Source organism: Ammospiza nelsoni, chromosome 1 (assembly GCF_027579445.1).
Source record: "Ammospiza nelsoni isolate bAmmNel1 chromosome 1, bAmmNel1.pri, whole genome shotgun sequence".
Taxonomy (NCBI): domain Eukaryota; kingdom Metazoa; phylum Chordata; class Aves; order Passeriformes; family Passerellidae; genus Ammospiza; species Ammospiza nelsoni.
Window position 1 is genome coordinate 153,759,798 of NC_080633.1, and position 18,749 is coordinate 153,778,546.

Consider the following 18,749-nt stretch of genomic DNA (forward strand, 5'->3'; position numbering starts at 1 on the left):
TCCTGCTTTTGAGGACATGACCTTGGTGGCAGCTTTTAAATGCAGGTATTAGAGACCAAAGGCTGCTGTTAATTTTGTTTCTCTGGGAGGGCTGAATACATGACCAAAGCTTTGGAGAGGTGGGATGTCATCATCGTGGCAGTGGTGTGCTGTGGTTTTGTGGCTGTGTGGTGAAGACGGGCCTCTTCCACCACAGCCACGTCAGACTGGTTTGGGCTTTGCAGCTCTTCTTGAGGTGACAGGGGACAGCTCTCCTTCCATCGCATTTTCTGTCTCCCGACCATATTGTAAAATTCCTAAACACCTCTATATTTCAGGCCTTTTCCCCTAGTGATGGGAAAGCAATTCCTGTGATTTGCAGATGCCTCTCATTCTCCAAAGGTCTTGTGCTGGTCCATCCATAGCTGGTGAAAGATAGGGGAAAAACTTGTGTGAGGAGCAACGGATGTAGCTATAGACATTGACTTTTCAGAAAAAGTGAGTTGACCTTGTTACTCTCTAGAGGTACCTGAATTGAAGCCATAGTGTCAGTTTTGTCTGACACAGCCTTGCAGGTCATCATGTGGGGAATGTTTTCCGGCACACAATTGTGCAGTGTCATGTCCTTCTGTTGAGGAAGTGTCCATCTGACCTTGGTGTCAGCTTTAAAGTGAGAGTTGGTATTTGGGAGGATTTGTTTGGAAGATGTGTGTCAGAAAAACCAAAATTTACAAGAAAAGCCTAAGAAAAATATGGGTGTCTTCAGTGAGGTCATTCTGTAGCATTCGTGTTGTTTATTTTGTGGGTGTGCTGTGAAGAAGGTCCCCATTCCACTGCAGCCATGTCAGGCTGGTGTGGCCTTTGTACCTGTGCTGTGCATGAGGAGCTGCCCCTTCCATTGTGGTCATTCCTCCTTCATAGTGAGAGTATTTGAAACCAAGGGCAGGTGTTGATGGTGTGTGTCAAAGGGGACTGAAGATGTGACCAAGATTTGGAGAGGTGGAATGTCATCAGTGAGGTCATCCAGGAACTCATGGTTTTCAGTTTATGGGTGTGTTGTGAAGAGGGGCCCCACAGTATCCCAGGGGTGTCAGGATGGTCTGGGCTTTGCATCTGTGCCAGGTGTGAGTGCCTGGACTGTTGCATTCTGTGTCAGCAGAGGGAGAGTTGGCCCTTCAGGGAGCTGGCAGATGATGGCATGTCTGAGGCCTCAATTGGCCATTCCACTGGTCAGAAGGACCTCGAGACTAAGGTTTAAAGGAATCTTCCAAGGTTCAAACAAGGGAAATGAGAAGTTCAGCATCTGGACAGGACTTGCCCCTGGGTCATGCTGTGGGCAGAGAGTCTGAAAAGTGACTTTTCTGAACAGGACCCAGTGGTGCTGATGGAGAAAAGAATGAGCAGCTGGCTGTGGTGGGGAATTACTTCAGTGGAGCATCACCTGTGCCCCGGACAGATTTGTGGAAATTGTTGCCATGAAGTCAGGAGAGGTGGCCCTTCCTCTCTTTAGAGCATTGGTGAGAGCCGGTGTGTGGTGATGTGGACAGTTCTGGCTTCCAGGTGAAGAAGCACAAGGGTGTAGTGGACAAGGAGCTGTTGAGGGCCACCAGATAATTAAGGGCCTGGTGGCTCCTTGTTAGAAGAGAGACAGAGAGAACTAGGACTCTGAGGAGACAAGGATGGGCAGGGATGTGTCACCAGTGTCTGAGAGCCATGCTGTTCTCAGGAGTGCACACTTGAAGGAATAGAAGGCACATGCATATTTGAATATAAAGTGAATTCCATGGGCAAAGGAAGCAAGAATTTTTCAGTGTGTGTAGATGGTCTCAGAGTGTAAGAGGCACTGGGGTCCCTCTTCTTGAAGGTCCAAAACTGATCTGGCCAGTCCTGGAAATCCTGTTCCTGCTGGACCTGCTTGAGCAGAGAGGATGGAAGCACTTTGACTCTGGAATTGCTGCCTAAGCGCATGATGTTATTCCTCTGTTCATGGGGTGGAAACAAGAGTGCTTCTAAAGAGAACTTCTCAAGTGTATGCTGACATAGAGTGACCTTGTCAGAGCAGTGCCCAGGAGAGAATTGTTGTGTCCAAGCCTTTGGTGGATGAGATGATGGCCTTGTGTCATGATCTGGAAAGTGCCCAACTCTCCCCTGTTTCCCATGTGAGTGTTGGTTATTCCTGGTGGGGACATATTTGCTAAGAAATGTTCTTTGCTCCCTTTCCATCCCATATAATGGTTGAGTGCTGGCATTGCACAGGGTGAGGATGTGAGACCATTGGAATTCAAAAAGAACAGGAAGCAACTAAGGTTGTGATTCAAGAAAAATTTATTGAAGTGAAAGAATGCTGAGAAAGAAGAAAATGAGGAAACAGGTGTGATGTAGCGGTAGAGAGACCATCAGCTGAGGTGCTTTGGTTGCAGGAGCTGCTGGCAGAGGCCAGAGCTGGTGGTGTCAGGGTAGGTGCTGAGGGCCCTTAGCAGATGTAGCCATAGCCCCTTCTGCCATAGCAGCCCAGGCCTCCCAGGCCGTAGCCAAGGCCAAAGCCAAATCCCCCAGAGATGGGCTGTCCCTGGGCATTGAGCTCAGTACCCAGAGCAGCGGAGGAGGTGGATCCGACGGCGGTGTTCTGGGGGAAGGAGGTCATGATGGGTCCTGGCAGGGTGACCATCACAGGGGAAGGGTTGATGATGACGCGGGAATCCTGGCATTGCAGGGCACAGGGCTCATTGCAGCTGTTGGCCAGCGGGGTGGGTCCGCAGGGACGGCAGAGGCTGTTGCAGGCCATGGGTGTGGTGTGGAGGGTGCCTGGAAGACAGAAGGGTGAGGCAGGGCAGGGGCATGGCGCAGCAAGGGGCAGTGAGGGAGTGTGGAAGCTGTAGTGGAGCTGTGGGGAGGCATGAGGGCGGCTGGGGCTGTGTGTGCTGATAGAGAGGGGCAAGGGGTGCAGAAGCAGGAGGGTCAGGGGATTGAGTCTCACCTGGTTATAGGCAGGAGCAGGAGTTGAAGGCTTGAGGAGGAGTGTGTAACGGAGAGAGGCTCTGGGCTGGCTTTTATGCTAGTTCTGGAGGGGTGGGACAGTCTTGTCCCATGGCCTTGGGGCATTTTGCAGGCCAGGTGAGTGCTGAGGTGAGGAGTATTTTGCTCCCCACAACTCTGCAGTGTCATGTCCTGCTTTTGAGGACATGACCTTGGTGGCAGCTTTTAAATGCAGGTATTAGAGACCAAAGGCTGCTGTTAATTTTGTTTCTCTGGGAGGGCTGAATACATGACCAAAGCTTTGGAGAGGTGGGATGTCATCATCGTGGCAGTGGTGTGCTGTGGTTTTGTGGCTGTGTGGTGAAGACGGGCCTCTTCCACCACAGCCACGTCAGACTGGTTTGGGCTTTGCAGCTCTTCTTGAGGTGACAGGGGACAGCTCTCCTTCCATCGCATTTTCTGTCTCCCGACCATATTGTAAAATTCCTAAACACCTCTATATTTCAGGCCTTTTCCCCTAGTGATGGGAAAGCAATTCCTGTGATTTGCAGATGCCTCTCATTCTCCAAAGGTCTTGTGCTGGTCCATCCATAGCTGGTGAAAGATAGGGGAAGAACTTGTGTGAGGAGCAACGGATGTAGCTATAGACATTGACTTTTCAGAAAAAGTGAGTTGACCTTGTTACTCTCTAGAGGTACCTGAATTGAAGCCATAATATCAGTTTTGTCTGACACAGCCTTGCAGGTCATCATGTGGGGAATGTTTTCCGGCACACAATTGTGCAGTGTCATGTCCTTCTGTTGAGGAAGTGTCCATCTGACCTTGGTGTCAGCTTTAAAGTGAGAGTTGGTATTTGGGAGGATTTGTTTGGAAGATGTGTGTCAGAAAAACCAAAATTTACAAGAAAAGCCTAAGAAAAATATGGGTGTCTTCAGTGAGGTCATTCTGTAGCATTCGTGTTGTTTATTTTGTGGGTGTGCTGTGAAGAAGGTCCCCATTCCACTGCAGCCATGTCAGGCTGGTGTGGCCTTTGTATCTGTGCTGTGCATGAGGAGCTGCCCCTTCCATTGTGGTCATTCCTCCTTCATAGTGAGAGTATTTGAAACCAAGGGCAGGTGTTGATGGTGTGTGTCAAAGGAGACTTAAGATGTGACCAAGATTTGGAGAGGTGGAATGTCATCAGTGAGGTCATCCAGGAACTCATGGTTTTCAGTTTATTGGGTGTGTTACTTAGAGGTATCCCAAAGTAGCCCAGCTGTGTCAGGCAGGTCTGGGCTTTGCATCTTTGCCAGGTGTGAGTGCCTGGACTGTTGCATTCTGTGTCAGCAGAGGGAGAGTTGCCCCTTCAGGGAGCTGGCAGATGATGGCATGTCTGAGGCCTCAATTGGCCATTCCACTGGTCAGAAGGACCTCGAGACTAAGGTTTAAAGGAATCTTCCAAGGTTCAAACAAGGGAAATGAGAAGTTCGGCATCTGGACTGGACTTGCCCCTGGCTCATGCTGTGGGCAGAGAGTCTGAAAAGTGACTTTTCTGAACAGGACCCAGTGGTGCTGATGGAGAAAAGAACGAGCAGCTGGCTGTGGTGGGGAATTATTTCAGTGGAGCATCACCTGTGCCCCGGACAGATTTGTGGAAATTGTTGCCATGAAGTCAGGAGAGGTGGCCCTTCCTCTCTTTAGAGCATTGGTGAGAGCCGGTGTGTGGTGATGTGGACAGTTCTGGCTTCCATAGGTGAAGAAGCACAAGGGTGTAGTGGACAAAGAGCTGTTGAGGGCCACCAGATAATTAAGGGCCTGGTGGCTCCTTGTTAGAAGAGAGACAGAGAGAACTAGGACTCTGAGGAGACAAGGATGGGCAGGGATGTGTCACCAGTGTCTGAGAGCCATGCTGTTCTCAGGAGTGCACACTTGAAGGAATAGAAGGCACATGCATATTTGAATATAAAGCGAATTCCATGGGCAAAGGAAGCAAGAATTTTTCAGTGTGTGTAGATGGTCTCAGAGTGTAAGAGGCACTGGGGTCCCTCTTCTTGAAGGTCCAAAACTGATCTGGCCATAGTCCTGGAAATCCTGTTCCTGCTGGACCTGCTTGAGCAGAGAGGATGGAAGCACTTTGACTCTGGAATTGCTGCCTAAGCGCATGATGTTATTCCTCTGTTCATGGGGTGGAAACAAGAGTGCTTCTAAAGAGAACTTCTCAAGTGTATGCTGACATAGAGTGACCTTGTCAGAGCAGTGCCCAGGAGAGAATTGTTGTGTCCAAGCCTTTGGTGGATGAGATGATGGCCTTGTGTCATGATCTGGAAAGTGCCCAACTCTCCCCTGTTTCCCATGTGAGTGTTGGTTATTCCTGGTGGGGACATATTTGCTAAGAAATGTTCTTTGCTCCCTTTCCATCCCATATAATGGTTGAGTGCTGGCATTGCACAGGGTGAGGATGTGAGACCATTGGAATTCAAAAAGAACAGGAAGCAACTAAGGTTGTGATTCAAGAAAAATTTATTGAAGTGAAAGAATGCTGAGAAAGAAGAAAATGAGGAAACAGGTGTGATGTAGCGGTAGAGAGACCATCAGCTGAGGTGCTTTGGTTGCAGGAGCTGCTGGCAGAGGCCAGAGCTGGTGGTGTCAGGGTAGGTGCTGAGGGCCCTTAGCAGATGGAGCCATAGCCCCTTCTGCCATAGCAGCCCAGGCCTCCCAGGCCGTAGCCAAGGCCAAAGCCACCAAATCCGCCAGAGATGGGCTGTCCCTGGGCATTGAGCTCAGTGCCCAGAGCAGCGGAGGAGGTGGATCCGACGGCGGTGTTCTGGGGGAAGGAGGTCATGATGGGTCCTGGCAGGGTGACCATCACAGGGGAAGGGTTGATGATGACGCGGGAATCCTGGCATTGCAGGGCACAGGGCTCGTTGCAGCTGTTGGCCAGCGGGGTGGGTCCGCAGGGACTGCAGCGGTTGTAGCAGGCCATGGGTGTGGTGTGGAGGGTGCCTGGAAGAGAGAGAGGGATGAGGCAGGGTAGAGGCGTGGGAGAGCAAGGAGAGAAGTGTGCAGGAGCAGGAGGTTTGTGGGCTTGAGGCTCACCTTGCTGTTGGCAGGAGCAGGAGGAGAAGGGAGGAGAAGGCTTGAGGGGAAGTGTGTGTGGGAGAGAGGCTCTGGGCTGTCTTTTATGCTGGTTCTGGAGGGCTGGGACAGCTTTGTCCCATGGCCTTGAGGCCTTTTGCAGGCTACAGTTCCTGGCTGGCTCAGAGTGGTGAGTCCTGAGGTGTGGAGTGTTTTGCATCCCACAGCTGTGCTGTGTCATGTTCTGTCTTTGAGTCCATGTTCATCTGACATTGGCGGCAGTTTTAAATACAGGTATTAGAGAACAAAGTCTGTTGATGGTGATGTTTATTTTGGAGGGCTGTGGACGTGACCAGAACTTTGGACCATGGGGCGTCAACCATGAAGCCACCCCCTGACCCTGGTGTGCTGTGGTTTTTGGGTGTATTGTCAAGAAGGTCCTCATACCCTCACAGCCATGTCAGGCTCATTTGGGCTTTGCAACTCTTCTGGGGGTGATGAGTGTCCCTTTCCATGTCATTCTCTCCCACCCTGTCTCGTTGCCAGCATTCTAAACCTGTCTCCATGCCAGGCCTGTCCTGCTGGTTATGGGAGAACAATCCCTGTGACACCTCCCCTACTGTCCAACGTCTTGTGCTGGTTCATCCATAGCGCTCGAATAACTGGGCCTAACAAGGTCACACTGTGGGGTCCCATTGCTGATCAGAATGAAACCTGGAAAGGGAAATTTGGTGCTGGATAAGAAGGCATGAGGAGCAGTTGAAGGAACTGTGTACATTTAGCTTTCAGAAAAAGTGAGTTGACCTTGTTACTCTCTAGAGCTACGACATCTAGGTTTATCATATCAGTTTTCTCATAAACAGTTTTACAAGTCATGAGGTGAGGATAGTATTTCTCGCCGCAAATCTGCCCTGTCATGGCTCTTGAGCCCATGTCCATCTCTTCTTGGTGTCTGCTTTAATTTGAGACTTGATATTGGGGAGCATTGGCATGGATGATGTGTGTCAGAGAAAGCAGAATATACAACAAAATAGTAAGAACAATATGGTTGTCATCAGTGAGGGTGTTTAAAGCCCTTCTGTGGTTTATTTTGTGGGTGTGTTGTGAAGATTTGCCCCATTCCACTTCAGCCATGTCAGGCTGGTGTGGCCTTTGTACCTGTGCTGTGCATGAGGAGCTGCCCCTTCCATTGTGGTCATTCCTCCTTTATAGTGTGAGTGTTTGACACCAAAGGCTGGTGTTGATGATGTGTGTCAAAGGGGACTGAAGACATGACCGAGATTTGCAGAGGTGGGGTGTCATCAGTGAGGCCATCCAATGGAACTCATGGTTTTGTGTGTGTGGGTGTGTTGTGGGTGAGGAGGGGCCCCAAAATATCCCCGCTGCGTCAGGCAGGTCTGGGCTTTGCATCTGTGCCAGGTGTGAGTGCCTGGACTGTTGCATTCTGTGTCAGCAGAGGGAGAGTTGCCCCTTCAGGGAGCTGGCAGGGGATGGAGTGACTGAGGCCCCACTTGGCTGTTTGACCATTCAGAAGGACCTCGAGAGTAAGGTTTGAAGGGAACCTCCCAAATTTCAAACAAGAGAACTCTGAAGTTGTGCATCTGGACAGGAATAGCATTTGCCTCTGGCTCATGCTGTAGGCCGAGAGTCTGAGAAGTGGCTTTTGTGAGCAGGACCCTGTGGTGCTGATCAAGAACCCATACCAGAAAGTTGCAGTGGAGCATCACATTAGTGGAGCATCACGTGTCCATGACAGATTTCAGGAGATTCTTGCCATGAAGTCATGAGAGGTGGCCCTTCCTCTCTTTAGAACACTGAGGAGGTCCTGTGAGGAGCCCCGTGGATATTTCTGGCCTCCACAGGAGATGCACAAGTGGGTAGTGAACAAAGAGAGGTTGAGGGCCATCAGATATTGGAAGGGTTGGACAATCTTTGGTATAGAAGAGACTGAGAGAGCATGGACTCTGGGTAGACAAGGCTGGGCATGAATGTGTTATCAGTGAGTGGGAGCCCTGCTGTTCTCAGTACTCCACCCATGAAGGAAAGAAGGCATGTGCACAATTGAAAATAGATGGAATACCATGGGTGAGACAAGTAAGTATTTTTCAGTGTGTGTGGATTGTCCCAGAATGTAAGAGACAATGGGGTCTCTCTTCTTGGAGGTCCAAAACTGAACTGGACATAATTCTGGAAATCCTGCCTGTGCTGGGCCTGCTTGAGAAAGGGAGATGGAAGAATTTGCACTGCGGAGTTCCTGCCCAAGTGCATGATGTTATTCCTCTGTTTGTGGGGAGGACTCAATAAGTATTACGGGGAAGGGAATTTTTCAAGTGTGTGGTGGCATGGACTGACTTTGTTATGCAGTGCCCAGGAGAGAATAGCTGCGAGCACGCCTTTGGTAGATGAAGTGATGGCCTTGTGTCATGTTCTGGAAGATCTCCCCTCTCCCCTGTTTCCCATGTCAGTGTTGGTTGTTTTGGTGGGGACATATTTACTAAGAAATATTCTTTGCTCCCTTTCCTTCCCATGTAATGGTTGAGTGCTGGCATTGCACAGGGTGAGGGTGTGAGACCATTGGAATTGAAACAACTCAGGTTGTGATGCAAGAAAACTTTATTGAGTACAAAGAAGGATGAGAAAAAAGAAGCTGAAGGAATCAAGTGTGAGGTGCAAGTAGAGAGACCATCAGCCAAGGTGCTTTGGTTGCAGGAGCTGTTGGCAGAGGCCAGAGCTGGTGGTGTCAGGGGTGGTGCTGAGGGCCCTTAGCAGATGGAGCCATAGACCCTTCTGCCATAGCAGCCCAGGCCTCCCAGGCCGTAGCCAAGGCCAAAGCCAAATCCCCCAGAGATGGGCTGTCCCTGGGCATTGAGCTCAGTGCCCAGAGCAGCGGAGGAGGTGGATCCGACGGCGGTGTTCTGGGGGAAGGAGGTCATGATGGGTCCTGGCAGGGTGACCATCACAGGGGAAGGGTTGATGATGACGCGGGAATCCTGGCATTGCAGGGCACAGGGCTCGTTGCAGCTGTTGGCCAGCGGGGTGGGTCCGCAGGGACGGCAGAGGCTGTTGCACGCCATGGGTGTGGTGTGGATGGTGCCTGGAAGAGAAGGGATAAATTTAGACTAGTTTTGGGGGTGTGAGGGGCAGTGATGCAGGAGGGTGATGGAGTGTAGAAGCTGTAGTGGGTCTGTGGGGAGGTGTGAGGGCTGCTGGGGCTGAGCGTGCTGGAAAGAGGGGATCAGGGGTCCAGGATCAGGAGGGTCAGCGGTTTGAGTCTCACCTGCTAGTCTGCAGGTGCAGGAGGACAAGGCTTCGAGTCAAGTATGTGAGTGAGAGACGCTCTGGGCTGGCTTTTATGCTGGTTCTGGAGGGGCGGGACAGCCTTGTGCCATGGCCCGTTCCTGGCTGCCTCAGTATGGTGAGTCATAAGGTGGGGAGTTTTTTCCATCCCACAACTCTGCAGTGTCATGTTCTACTTTTGAGTCCCTGTCCATCTGACAGTGCTGGCAGCTTTTAAATGCAAGTATTAGAGACCCAATTCTGTTGTTGATGATGTTGATGTTTCTTTTGGAGGCTGTAGATGTTGACCAAAGCTTTGGACCATGGGGTGTCAACACTGAAGTCACCCCCTGGCCCTGGTATGCTGTGGTTTTTTGGTGTCTTGTGGAGAGCATCCTGATCCCCTCTGCAGCCACGTCAGGCTCATCTGGGCTTTGGAGCTCTTCTGAGGATGACGTGTGTCCCCTTCCATCACATTCTTTACCTGCCTGTGCCATATCCAACATGGTAAACCTGTTTATATGCCAGGCCTTTGCTGCTGGATATGGGAAAGCAATCCCTGTGTTTTGGGGACTTCTGTTGTGCTCTCTAATGTCTTGTGTTTTATTCATTTGTAGTGCTTATCTCACTTGGCCACAGGTAGGTCACACTGTGAGGTCCCACTGCTGGGCTCTGAGTGACAGCTAGAAAGGAAAACTGGTGAAGGATAAGAAGATGATGTCTGTGGAGCACTTGAATGACCTGGATGCATTCAATTTTCAGAATAGAACTGTTGATGTCTTTACTCCCTCAAGGTACCTAATTGTAAATTTTAACTTCAGTTTTACCTGGCCTAGGCTGACAAGCCACGAGCTGGGGACTCTTTTTCTTCCTGCAACACTACAATTCCAAATCCTGCTCCTGTGTTCCAGTCCACCTGACCTTGGCAGCAGTTTTGAAGTGAGAGTTGCTATTTGGGAGGATTTGCTTGGAGGGTGTGTGTCAGAGAAACCAAATGAAACCACAAATGTCTTTGAAAATTGGGATGTCTTCAATGAGTTCAAACCATGGGACAGATGTTCTTTGCTTTGTGGTTGCGTTTGAGAGTGGGACTCAATTCCTTTACAGCCCGGTCAGGCTGCTCTGGGCTTTGTGGCTTTGCTGGGCATTAGGTCCTGCCCCTTCCAGTGCATTTACTCCCTCCCACCTTCCCATGGATTTCCAGGGAGCTTGTTCCAGCAGACAAGGATGGGACACCTTGTCTAGGTGGGACACAATGATTTTTCTCCTACAAAGCTTTTCCTAATGCAGGTCATACAAGATGATGAGGAACAGTTAGAGTTGATTTGGAGGGCAAAATCCTGTCTTAGTGACCTCTGTGTTACATGCAGAAAAAAAAAAATCTTACTGTGCGTGATGAGGGAGCCATGGCTGGTGTTTACTTCCACCTCCAAGCAATATCTTTGGCACTGTCTCCTACTGCATCATCCCAGAGGATGCAAGGTTTTACAGGTGGTGTGAGGGGTCAGTGATGTGGCCTGTTCTATTTAGATAATATTTAAATAACAAGACCTGGAGCCTTGTGATCCAAAGTCAAGCTGGAGTCACACTTCAAATGAAGTAGCTCAAGAGTCGTATCCATGAGGCCGACACTGTTCAACATCCTCAAAAATGTTGTGAGTCAGTGTGAGCAGGTCTGGGGTCCCGAGGGGAGGAGGCCCACAGACTTAGTGATGCAAGGCCAGTTCAGGGCTACCAAGATATTTAAGGGGTTGGAGGATTTGTCAGTGAGGACTGAGAGAGCTGGGACTTCCAGGAGGCACGGCTCAATAAGGGGCTGTTACAAGTCAGCAAGGGCCCAAGTGAAAACAGACAGAATTACCTGGGCAGAGCAGACAAGCTGTTCTTGGTGTGAGGTTGGTCATAGAGTGGAAGAGGTGCAGGAGTTTCTCTTCCCAGAGAGATGAAAACCTGAGGTGTCCATGGTTCTGGAAGTCCTTCTCTGGGTATCCTTCCTTGAGCAGAGGGGATGGAAGCGCTTGCAGCGCTTCCTGAGTTTCTCTGACAGTGGATTATATTGTGCTTGTTTGTGTGCTTTGAGAGTTGTGATGGGAGGAGATCTTGTCAAGGGAATGCTGGCATGGAGAGGCTTTCCCAGAGCAATGAACAGGAGAGCATTGTTGTGTCAAAACCTTTTGTATGGCAGGCGATGTGATTTTGTCATGTTCTGGAATGTGACCCTTCAACCCTTCTTCCTGTGCCAGTTCGGGTTGTTACTGTTGGGATTCTACTTGTTTAGGAAGGTGTTGTGCCCCTTTGCCATCCAGCCCATGGGTGAGGGTGTGAGAGGTGTGAAATTCATAAAAGGAGATGCGTGAGGCTTTGATACAGGAAAACTTTATTGAGGCAAAAGATTAAAAAGACAAGGGGGAGAACTTAAACAGATCCAGAATGAGGTATAAGTAGGGCAAATATGAGCCAAGGTGCTTTGGTTCCAGGAGCTGCTGGCAGAGGGCAGAGCTGGTGGTGTCAGGGGTGGTGCTGAGGGCCCTTAGCAGATGGAGCCATAGCCCCTTCTGCCATAGCAGCCCAGGCCTCCCAGGCCGTAGCCAAGGCCAAAGCCACCAAATCCGCCAGAGATGGGCTGTCCCTGGGCATTGAGCTCAGTGCCCAGAGCAGCGGAGGAGGTGGATCCGACGGCGGTGTTCTGGGGGAAGGAGGTCATGATGGGTCCTGGCAGGGTGACCAGCACAGGGGAAGGGTTGATGATGACGCGGGAATCCTGGCATTGCAGGGCACAGGGCTCATTGCAGCTGTTGGCCAGCGGGGTGGGTCCGCAGGGACGGCAGAGGCTGTTGCAGGCCATGGGTGTGGTGTGGAGGGTGCCTGGAAGACAGAAGGGTGAGGCAGGGCAGGGGCATGGCGCAGCAAGGGGCAGTGAGGGAGTGTGGAAGCTGTAGTGGAGCTGTGGGGAGGCATGAGGGCGGCTGGGGCTGTGTGTGCTGGAAGAGAGGGGCCAGGGGTGCAGAAGCAGGAGGGTCAGGGGATTGAGTCTCACCTGGTTATAGGCAGGAGCAGGAGTTGAAGGCTTGAGGAGGAGTGTGTAAGGGAGAGAGGCTCTGGGCTGGCTTTTATGCTGGTTCTGGAGGGGTGGGACAGTCTTGTCCCATGGCCTTGGGGCATTTTGCAGGCCAGGTGAGTGCTGAGGTGAGGAGTATTTTGCTCCCCACAACTCTGCAGTGTCATGTCCTGCTTTTGAGGACATGACCTTGGCGGCAGCTTTTAAATGCAGGTATTAGAGACCAAAGGCTGCTGTTAATTTTGTTTCTCTGGGAGGGCTGAATACATGACCAAAGCTTTGGAGAGGTGGGATGTCATCATCGTGGCAGTGGTGTGCTGTGGTTTTGTGGCTGTGTGGTGAAGACGGGCCTCTTCCACCACAGCCACGTCAGACTGGTTTGGGCTTTGCAGCTCTTCTTGAGGTGACAGGGGACAGCTCTCCTTCCATCGCATTTTCTGTCTCCCGACCATATTGTAAAATTCCTAAACACCTCTATATTTCAGGCCTTTTCCCCTAGTGATGGGAAAGCAATTCCTGTGATTTGCAGATGCCTCTCATTCTCCAAATGTCTTGTGCTGGTCCATCCATAGCTGGTGAAAGATAAGGGGAAGAACTTGTGTGAGGAGCAACGGATGTAGCTATAGACATTGACTTTTCAGAAAAAGTGAGTTGACCTTGTTACTCTCTAGAGGTACCTGAATTGAAGCCATAATATCAGTTTTGTCTGACACAGCCTTGCAGGTCATCATGTGGGGAATGTTTTCCTGCACACAATTGTGCAGTGTCATGTCCTTCTGTTGAGGAAGTGTCCATCTGACCTTGGTGTCAGCTTTAAAGTGAGAGTTGGTATTTGGGAGGATTTGTTTGGAAGATGTGTGTCAGAAAAACCAAAATTTACAAGAAAAGCCTAAGAAAAATATGGGTGTCTTCAGTGAGGTCATTCTGTAGCATTCGTGTTGTTTATTTTGTGGGTGTGCTGTGAAGAAGGTCCCCATTCCACTGCAGCCATGTCAGGCTGGTGTGGCCTTTGTATCTGTGCTGTGCATGAGGAGCTGCCCCTTCCATTGTGGTCATTCCTCCTTCATAGTGAGAGTATTTGAAACCAAGGGCAGGTGTTGATGGTGTGTGTCAAAGGAGACTTAAGATGTGACCAAGATTTGGAGAGGTGGAATGTCATCAGTGAGGTCATCCAGGAACTCATGGTTTTCAGTTTATTGGGTGTGTTACTTAGAGGTATCCCAAAGTAGCCCAGCTGTGTCAGGCAGGTCTGGGCTTTGCATCTTTGCCAGGTGTGAGTGCCTGGACTGTTGCATTCTGTGTCAGCAGAGGGAGAGTTGCCCCTTCAGGGAGCTGGCAGATGATGGCATGTCTGAGGCCTCAATTGGCCATTCCACTGGTCAGAAGGACCTCGAGACTAAGGTTTAAAGGAATCTTCCAAGGTTCAAACAAGGTTCAAACAAGGTTCAAATGAGAAGTTCGGCATCTGGACTGGACTTGCCCCTGGCTCATGCTGTGGGCAGAGAGTCTGAAAAGTGACTTTTCTGAACAGGACCCAGTGGTGCTGATGGAGAAAAGAACGAGCAGCTGGTTGTGGTGGGGAATTACTTCAGTGGAGCATCACCTGTGCCCCGGACAGATTTGTGGAAATTGTTGCCATGAAGTCAGGAGAGGTGGGCCTTCCTCTCTTCAGAGCATTGCTGAGAGCCGGTGTGTGGTGATGTGGACAGTTCTGGCTTCCATAGGTGAAGAAGCACAAGGGCGTAGTGGACAAAGAGCTGTTGAGGGCCACCAGATAATTAAGGGCCTGGTGGCTCCTTGTTAGAAGAGAGACAGAGAGAACTAGGACTCTGAGGAGACAAGGATGGGCAGGGATGTGTCACCAGTGTCTGAGAGCCATGCTGTTCTCAGGTGTGCACACTTGAAGGAATAGAAGGCACATGCATATTTGAATATAAAGTGAATTCCATGGGCAAAGGAAGCAAGAATTTTTCAGTGCGTGTCAATGGTCTCAGAGTAAGAGGCACTGGGGTCCCTCTTCTTGAAGGTCCAAAACTGATCTGGCCATAGTCCTGGAAATCCTGTTCCTGCTGGACCTGCTTGAGCAGAGGATGGAGGAACTTTGGAATTCCTGCCTAAGCACATGATGTTATTCCTCTGTTCATGGGGTGGAAACAAGAGTGCTTCTAAAGATAATTTCTCAAGTGTATGCTGGCAGAGATTGAATTTGGCAGAGCAGTGCCCAGGAAGCGATTACTGAGTCAAGGCTTTTAGAAGAGGAGGTGATGGCCTTGTGTCATGTTCAGGGAGATCTCCCCTCTCCCTTGTTTCCCATGTCAGCGTTGGTTGTTTTTGGTGGGGACATATTTGCTAAGAAATGTTTCCCTTTCAATCTCACATAATGGTTGAGTGCTGGTATTGCACAGGGTGAGGGAGTGAGACCATTGGAATTCAAAAAGAAGACGAAACAACTCAGGTTGTGATGCAAGAAAACTTTATTGAAGTGAAATAATATGGAGAAAGAAGAAGCTGAAGGAATCAGGTGTGAGGTGCAAGTAGAGAGTCCATCAGCCCAGATGCTTTGGTTGCAGGAGCTGTTGGCAGAGGCCGGAGCTGGTGGTGTCAGGGGTGGTGCTGAGGGCCCTTAGCAGATGTAGCCATAGCCCCTTCTGCCATAGCAGCCCAGGCCTCCCAGGCCGTAGCCAAGGCCAAAGCCACCAAATCCGCCAGAGATGGGCTGTCCCTGGGCATTGAGCTCAGTGCCCAGAGCAGCGGAGGAGGTGGATCCAACGGCGGTGTTCTGGGGGAAGGAGGTCATGATGGGTCCTGGCAGGGTGACCAGCACAGGGGAAGGGTCGATGATGACGCGGGAATCCTGGCATTGCAGGGCACAGGGCTCGTTGCAGCTGTTGGCCAGCGGGGTGGGTCCGCAGGGACTGCAGAGGCTGTTGCAGGCCATGGGTGTGGTGTGGAGGGTGCCTGGGAGAGAAAGGGTGAGTTAGGACAAGGGTGTGGGAGTGTGAGGGGCAATGATGTAGAAGAGTGAGGGAGTGTGGAGGCTGTAGTGGGGCTGTGGGAGGTGTGAGGGTTGCTGAGGCTGGGGCTGAACGTGCTGGAAGAGAAGAGCCAGGGGTGCAGGAGCAGGAGGGTTGGGGCTTGAGACTCACCTGGTTGTTGGCAGGAGCAGGAGGAGAAGGCTTTGGGTGTAGTGTGTGAGGGAGAGAGGCTCTGGGCTGGCTTTTATGCTGGTTCTGGAGGGGCGGGACAGCCTTGTCCCAAGACCTTGGGGCATTTTGCAGGTCACAGTTCCTGGTTGTCTCAGAGTGGTGAATCCTCCAGTGGGGAATTGTTTTCCATCCCACAACTCTACTGTGTCATGTCTTACTTTTGAGTCCCTGTCCTTATGACATTGTCAGCAACTTTTAAATGCAAGTATTAGAGACCAAGGGCATTTGATGAAGATGTTTTTGTGGAAGGCTGTGGATGTCAGATTAGGCGAGTGGGTGTCACCAGTAAGGTGACCAATGGCCGCGTTGTGCTGTGGTTTGTGGGTGTCTTGTGGAGAGGCTCCTCAGTCCTTCACAACCACGTCAAGCTCATCTGGGGTTTGCAGTTCTTGTGGGGATGATGTGTGTCCCCTTCCATCATCCACATTTTCTCCCTGTCCCATTGCCACCATTCTAAACCTGTCTCTATGCCATGCCTTTCCAGCTGGATGTGAGAAAACAATCCCTATGGTTTGGGGACTCTTGTCAGGCCCTGTAATGTCTTGGGTTTTATTCATCAGTAGTGCTTATCTCAGCTTGCCATAGCTTGGTCACACTGTGGGGTTCCATTGCTGGACTCTGAGTGACACTTAGAAATGAAATCTTGTGAAGGATCAGAAGATGATGTTTGTGGAGCACTTGAATGAGCTGGATGCATTCAATTTTCAGAACAAATGTGTTGACCTTTTTACTTTCTCAAGGTACATGAATGTAAATCATAAGGTCAGTCTTACCTGGCCCAGGCTGATGAGCCATGAGCTGGGGACTCTTTTTCTTCCTGTAACTCTACATTTCCATGTCCTGCTTTTGTGCTCGAGTCCATCTGACCTTGGCAGCATCTTTAAAGTGAGAGCTGGTATTTGGGAGGATTTGCTTGGAAGGTGCGTGTCAGAGAAACCAGAATAAACCACAAATAGCTAGGAAACTTGGGATGTCAACAATGAGTTCAATGCATGGGACACGGGTTCTTTGGTGTGTGGCTGCATTTGAGGGAGGGACCCCATTCCTTTACAGCCCTGTCAGGCTGCTCTGGGGCTTTGTGGCTGTGCTGGGCATTAGGTCTTGCCCCTTCAAGTGCATTTTACTCCCTCCCACTTTGCCCATGGATTTCCAGGGCCCTTGTTCCTGCAGACAAGGATGGGACAATTTTTCCCCTACAAAGCATTTCCTAATGCAGGTCATACAAGGTGATGAGGAGCAGTTGGAGTTGATTTGGAAGGCAAAATCCTATCTTAGTGACCCCTGTGTTACATACAGAAAAAGAAATCTTGCTGTGGATGCTGAGGGAGCCATGGCTGGTGTTTACCTCCACCTCTCAGCAATGTCTTGGCAGTGTCACCTACTGCACCATTGCAGACTATGCAAGGATGTACAGGTGGTGTAAAGGGTCAGTGAGGTGTGTTGCTGTATTCATATAATATTTAATCAACCTGATCTGGGGCCTTGTGATCCAATTGTCAAGCTGGAGTGAGCTTGACAAATGAAGCAGCTCAATAGTCGTATCCATGAGGCCAAAAATGTTCAACATCCTCTAAAACGATGCGAGTTGGTGTGAGCAGGTTCGGGGTCCACAGGGATGGGGGACCACAGGCTTAGTGAATCAAGGCCAGTTCAGGGCCGCCAAGATTTTTGGAGGATTTTTCACAAGGGAGTGAGAGAGCTGGGACTTCCAGGAGACAAGGCTGGATGCTGGGTTTTAGAAGTTGGCAACGGCAAAATGAAAACAGATGGAATTCCATGGCCAGAGCAGACAAAGCTGTTCTTTTATGTGACGGTGGTCACAGAGTGGAAGAGGCTCAGGAGTTTCTCTCTGCCAGGGAGATGACAACCTGACCTGTCCATGGTTCTGCAAATCTTTCTCTGGGTTCCCTTCCTTGATCAGAGAGGATGGAAGCCCTTGCAGCGCTTCCCGAATTTCTCTGAGAGTGGATGTTATTGTGATTGTTTGTGTGGTTTGAGAGTTCTAATGGGAGGAGATGATGTCAAGGCTATGCTGGCATAGAAAGTCTTTGTCAGAGCACCGAGCAGGAGAGCTTTGTTGTGTCCAAGCCTTTGGAATGGAAGATGATGTGTGTTTGTCATATACTGAAGGGTCACCCTTCACCCTTCAACTTCAAGCCTCCGGTGCCAGTTATGGTTGTTACCGTTGAGGTTCTACATGTTTAGGAAGGTGTTGTGCCCCTTTGCCTCCCGTGGGTGAGGATGTAAGGGCTTTGGAATTCAAAAGGAAGAGACAAGTGAGTCTTTGATGCAGGAAAAGTTTATTGAGGCAAAAGAATTAAAAGGCAAGGGAGAGAACTTGAATGGATCCAGAGTGAGGTGCAAGTAGAGTGACCATCAGCTGAGGTGCTTTGGTTGCAGGAGCTGTTGGCAGAGGGCAGAGCTGGTGGTGTCAGGGGTGGTGCTGAGGGCCCTTAGCAGATGGAGCCATAGCCCCTTCTGCCATAGCAGCCCAGGCCTCCCAGGCCGTAGCCAAGGCCAAAGCCACCAAATCCGCCAGAGATGGGCTGTCCCTGGGCATTGAGCTCAGTGCCCAGAGCAGCGGAGGAGGTGGATCCGACGGCGGTGTTCTGGGGGAAGGAGGTCATGATGGGTCCTGGCAGGGTGACCAGCACAGGGGAAGGGTTGATGATGACGCGGGAATCCTGGCATTGCAGGGCACAGGGCTCGTTGCAGCTGTTGGCCAGCGGGGTGGGTCCGCAGGGACTGCAGAGGCTGTTGCAGGCCATGGGTGTGGTGTGGAGGGTGCCTGGGAGAGAAAGGGTGAGTTAGGACAAGGGTGTGGGAGTGTGAGGGGCAATGATGTAGAAGAGTGAGGGAGTGTGGAGGCTGTAGTGGGGCTGTGGGAGGTGTGAGGGTTGCTGAGGCTGGGGCTTAACGTGCTGGAAGAGAAGAGCCAGGGGTGCAGGAGCAGGAGGGTTGGGGCTTGAGACTCACCTGGTTGTTGGCAGGAGCAGGAGGAGAAGGCTTTGGGTGTAGTGTGTGAGTGAGAGACGCTCTGGGCTGGCTTTTATGCTGGTTCTGGAGGGGCGGGACAGCCTTGTCCCAAGACCTTGGGGCATTTTGCAGGTCACAGTTCCTGGTTGTCTCAGAGTGGTGAATCCTCCAGTGGGGAATGTTTTCTATCCCACAACTCCACTGTGTCATGTCTTACTTTTGAG

At 50.7% G+C, this 18,749-nt stretch overlaps 5 protein-coding genes and 1 pseudogene across 5 annotated transcripts; all 6 read right to left on the reverse strand.

Annotated features, from left to right (window-relative positions):
- Window positions 1-2,452: 2,452 nt before the first annotated feature.
- Window positions 2,453-3,081, reverse strand: LOC132074155 (feather beta keratin-like). Its single transcript, XM_059473763.1, has 2 exons — window positions 2,967-3,081; window positions 2,453-2,793 (listed from the first exon to the last, which is right to left on the reverse strand). Exons 1-2 carry the CDS (start codon window positions 3,079-3,081, stop codon window positions 2,453-2,455), a joined length of 456 nt encoding a protein of 151 aa, XP_059329746.1.
- A 2,521-nt stretch (window positions 3,082-5,602) lies between these two features.
- Window positions 5,603-6,468, reverse strand: LOC132074219 (feather beta keratin-like; annotated as a pseudogene).
- A 2,303-nt stretch (window positions 6,469-8,771) lies between these two features.
- On the reverse strand, window positions 8,772-9,791 carry LOC132074283 (feather beta keratin-like). The gene is made up of 3 exons (XM_059474029.1): window positions 9,770-9,791; window positions 9,291-9,407; window positions 8,772-9,106 (listed from the first exon to the last, which is right to left on the reverse strand). The coding sequence occupies exons 1-3, from the start codon at window positions 9,789-9,791 to the stop codon at window positions 8,772-8,774; spliced, it is 474 nt and encodes a 157-aa protein (XP_059330012.1).
- Window positions 9,792-11,815: 2,024 nt separating this feature from the next.
- On the reverse strand, window positions 11,816-12,447 carry LOC132080237 (feather beta keratin-like). Its single transcript, XM_059483273.1, has 2 exons — window positions 12,324-12,447; window positions 11,816-12,153 (listed from the first exon to the last, which is right to left on the reverse strand). The coding sequence occupies exons 1-2, from the start codon at window positions 12,445-12,447 to the stop codon at window positions 11,816-11,818; spliced, it is 462 nt and encodes a 153-aa protein (XP_059339256.1).
- Window positions 12,448-14,966: 2,519 nt separating this feature from the next.
- LOC132074351 (feather beta keratin-like) lies at window positions 14,967-15,281 on the reverse strand. The gene has a single exon (XM_059474155.1). It carries the CDS (start codon window positions 15,279-15,281, stop codon window positions 14,967-14,969), a length of 315 nt encoding a protein of 104 aa, XP_059330138.1.
- A 2,721-nt stretch (window positions 15,282-18,002) lies between these two features.
- On the reverse strand, window positions 18,003-18,317 carry LOC132082765 (feather beta keratin-like). The gene has a single exon (XM_059487184.1). The coding sequence runs from the start codon at window positions 18,315-18,317 to the stop codon at window positions 18,003-18,005; it is 315 nt and encodes a 104-aa protein (XP_059343167.1).
- Window positions 18,318-18,749: the final 432 nt, after the last annotated feature.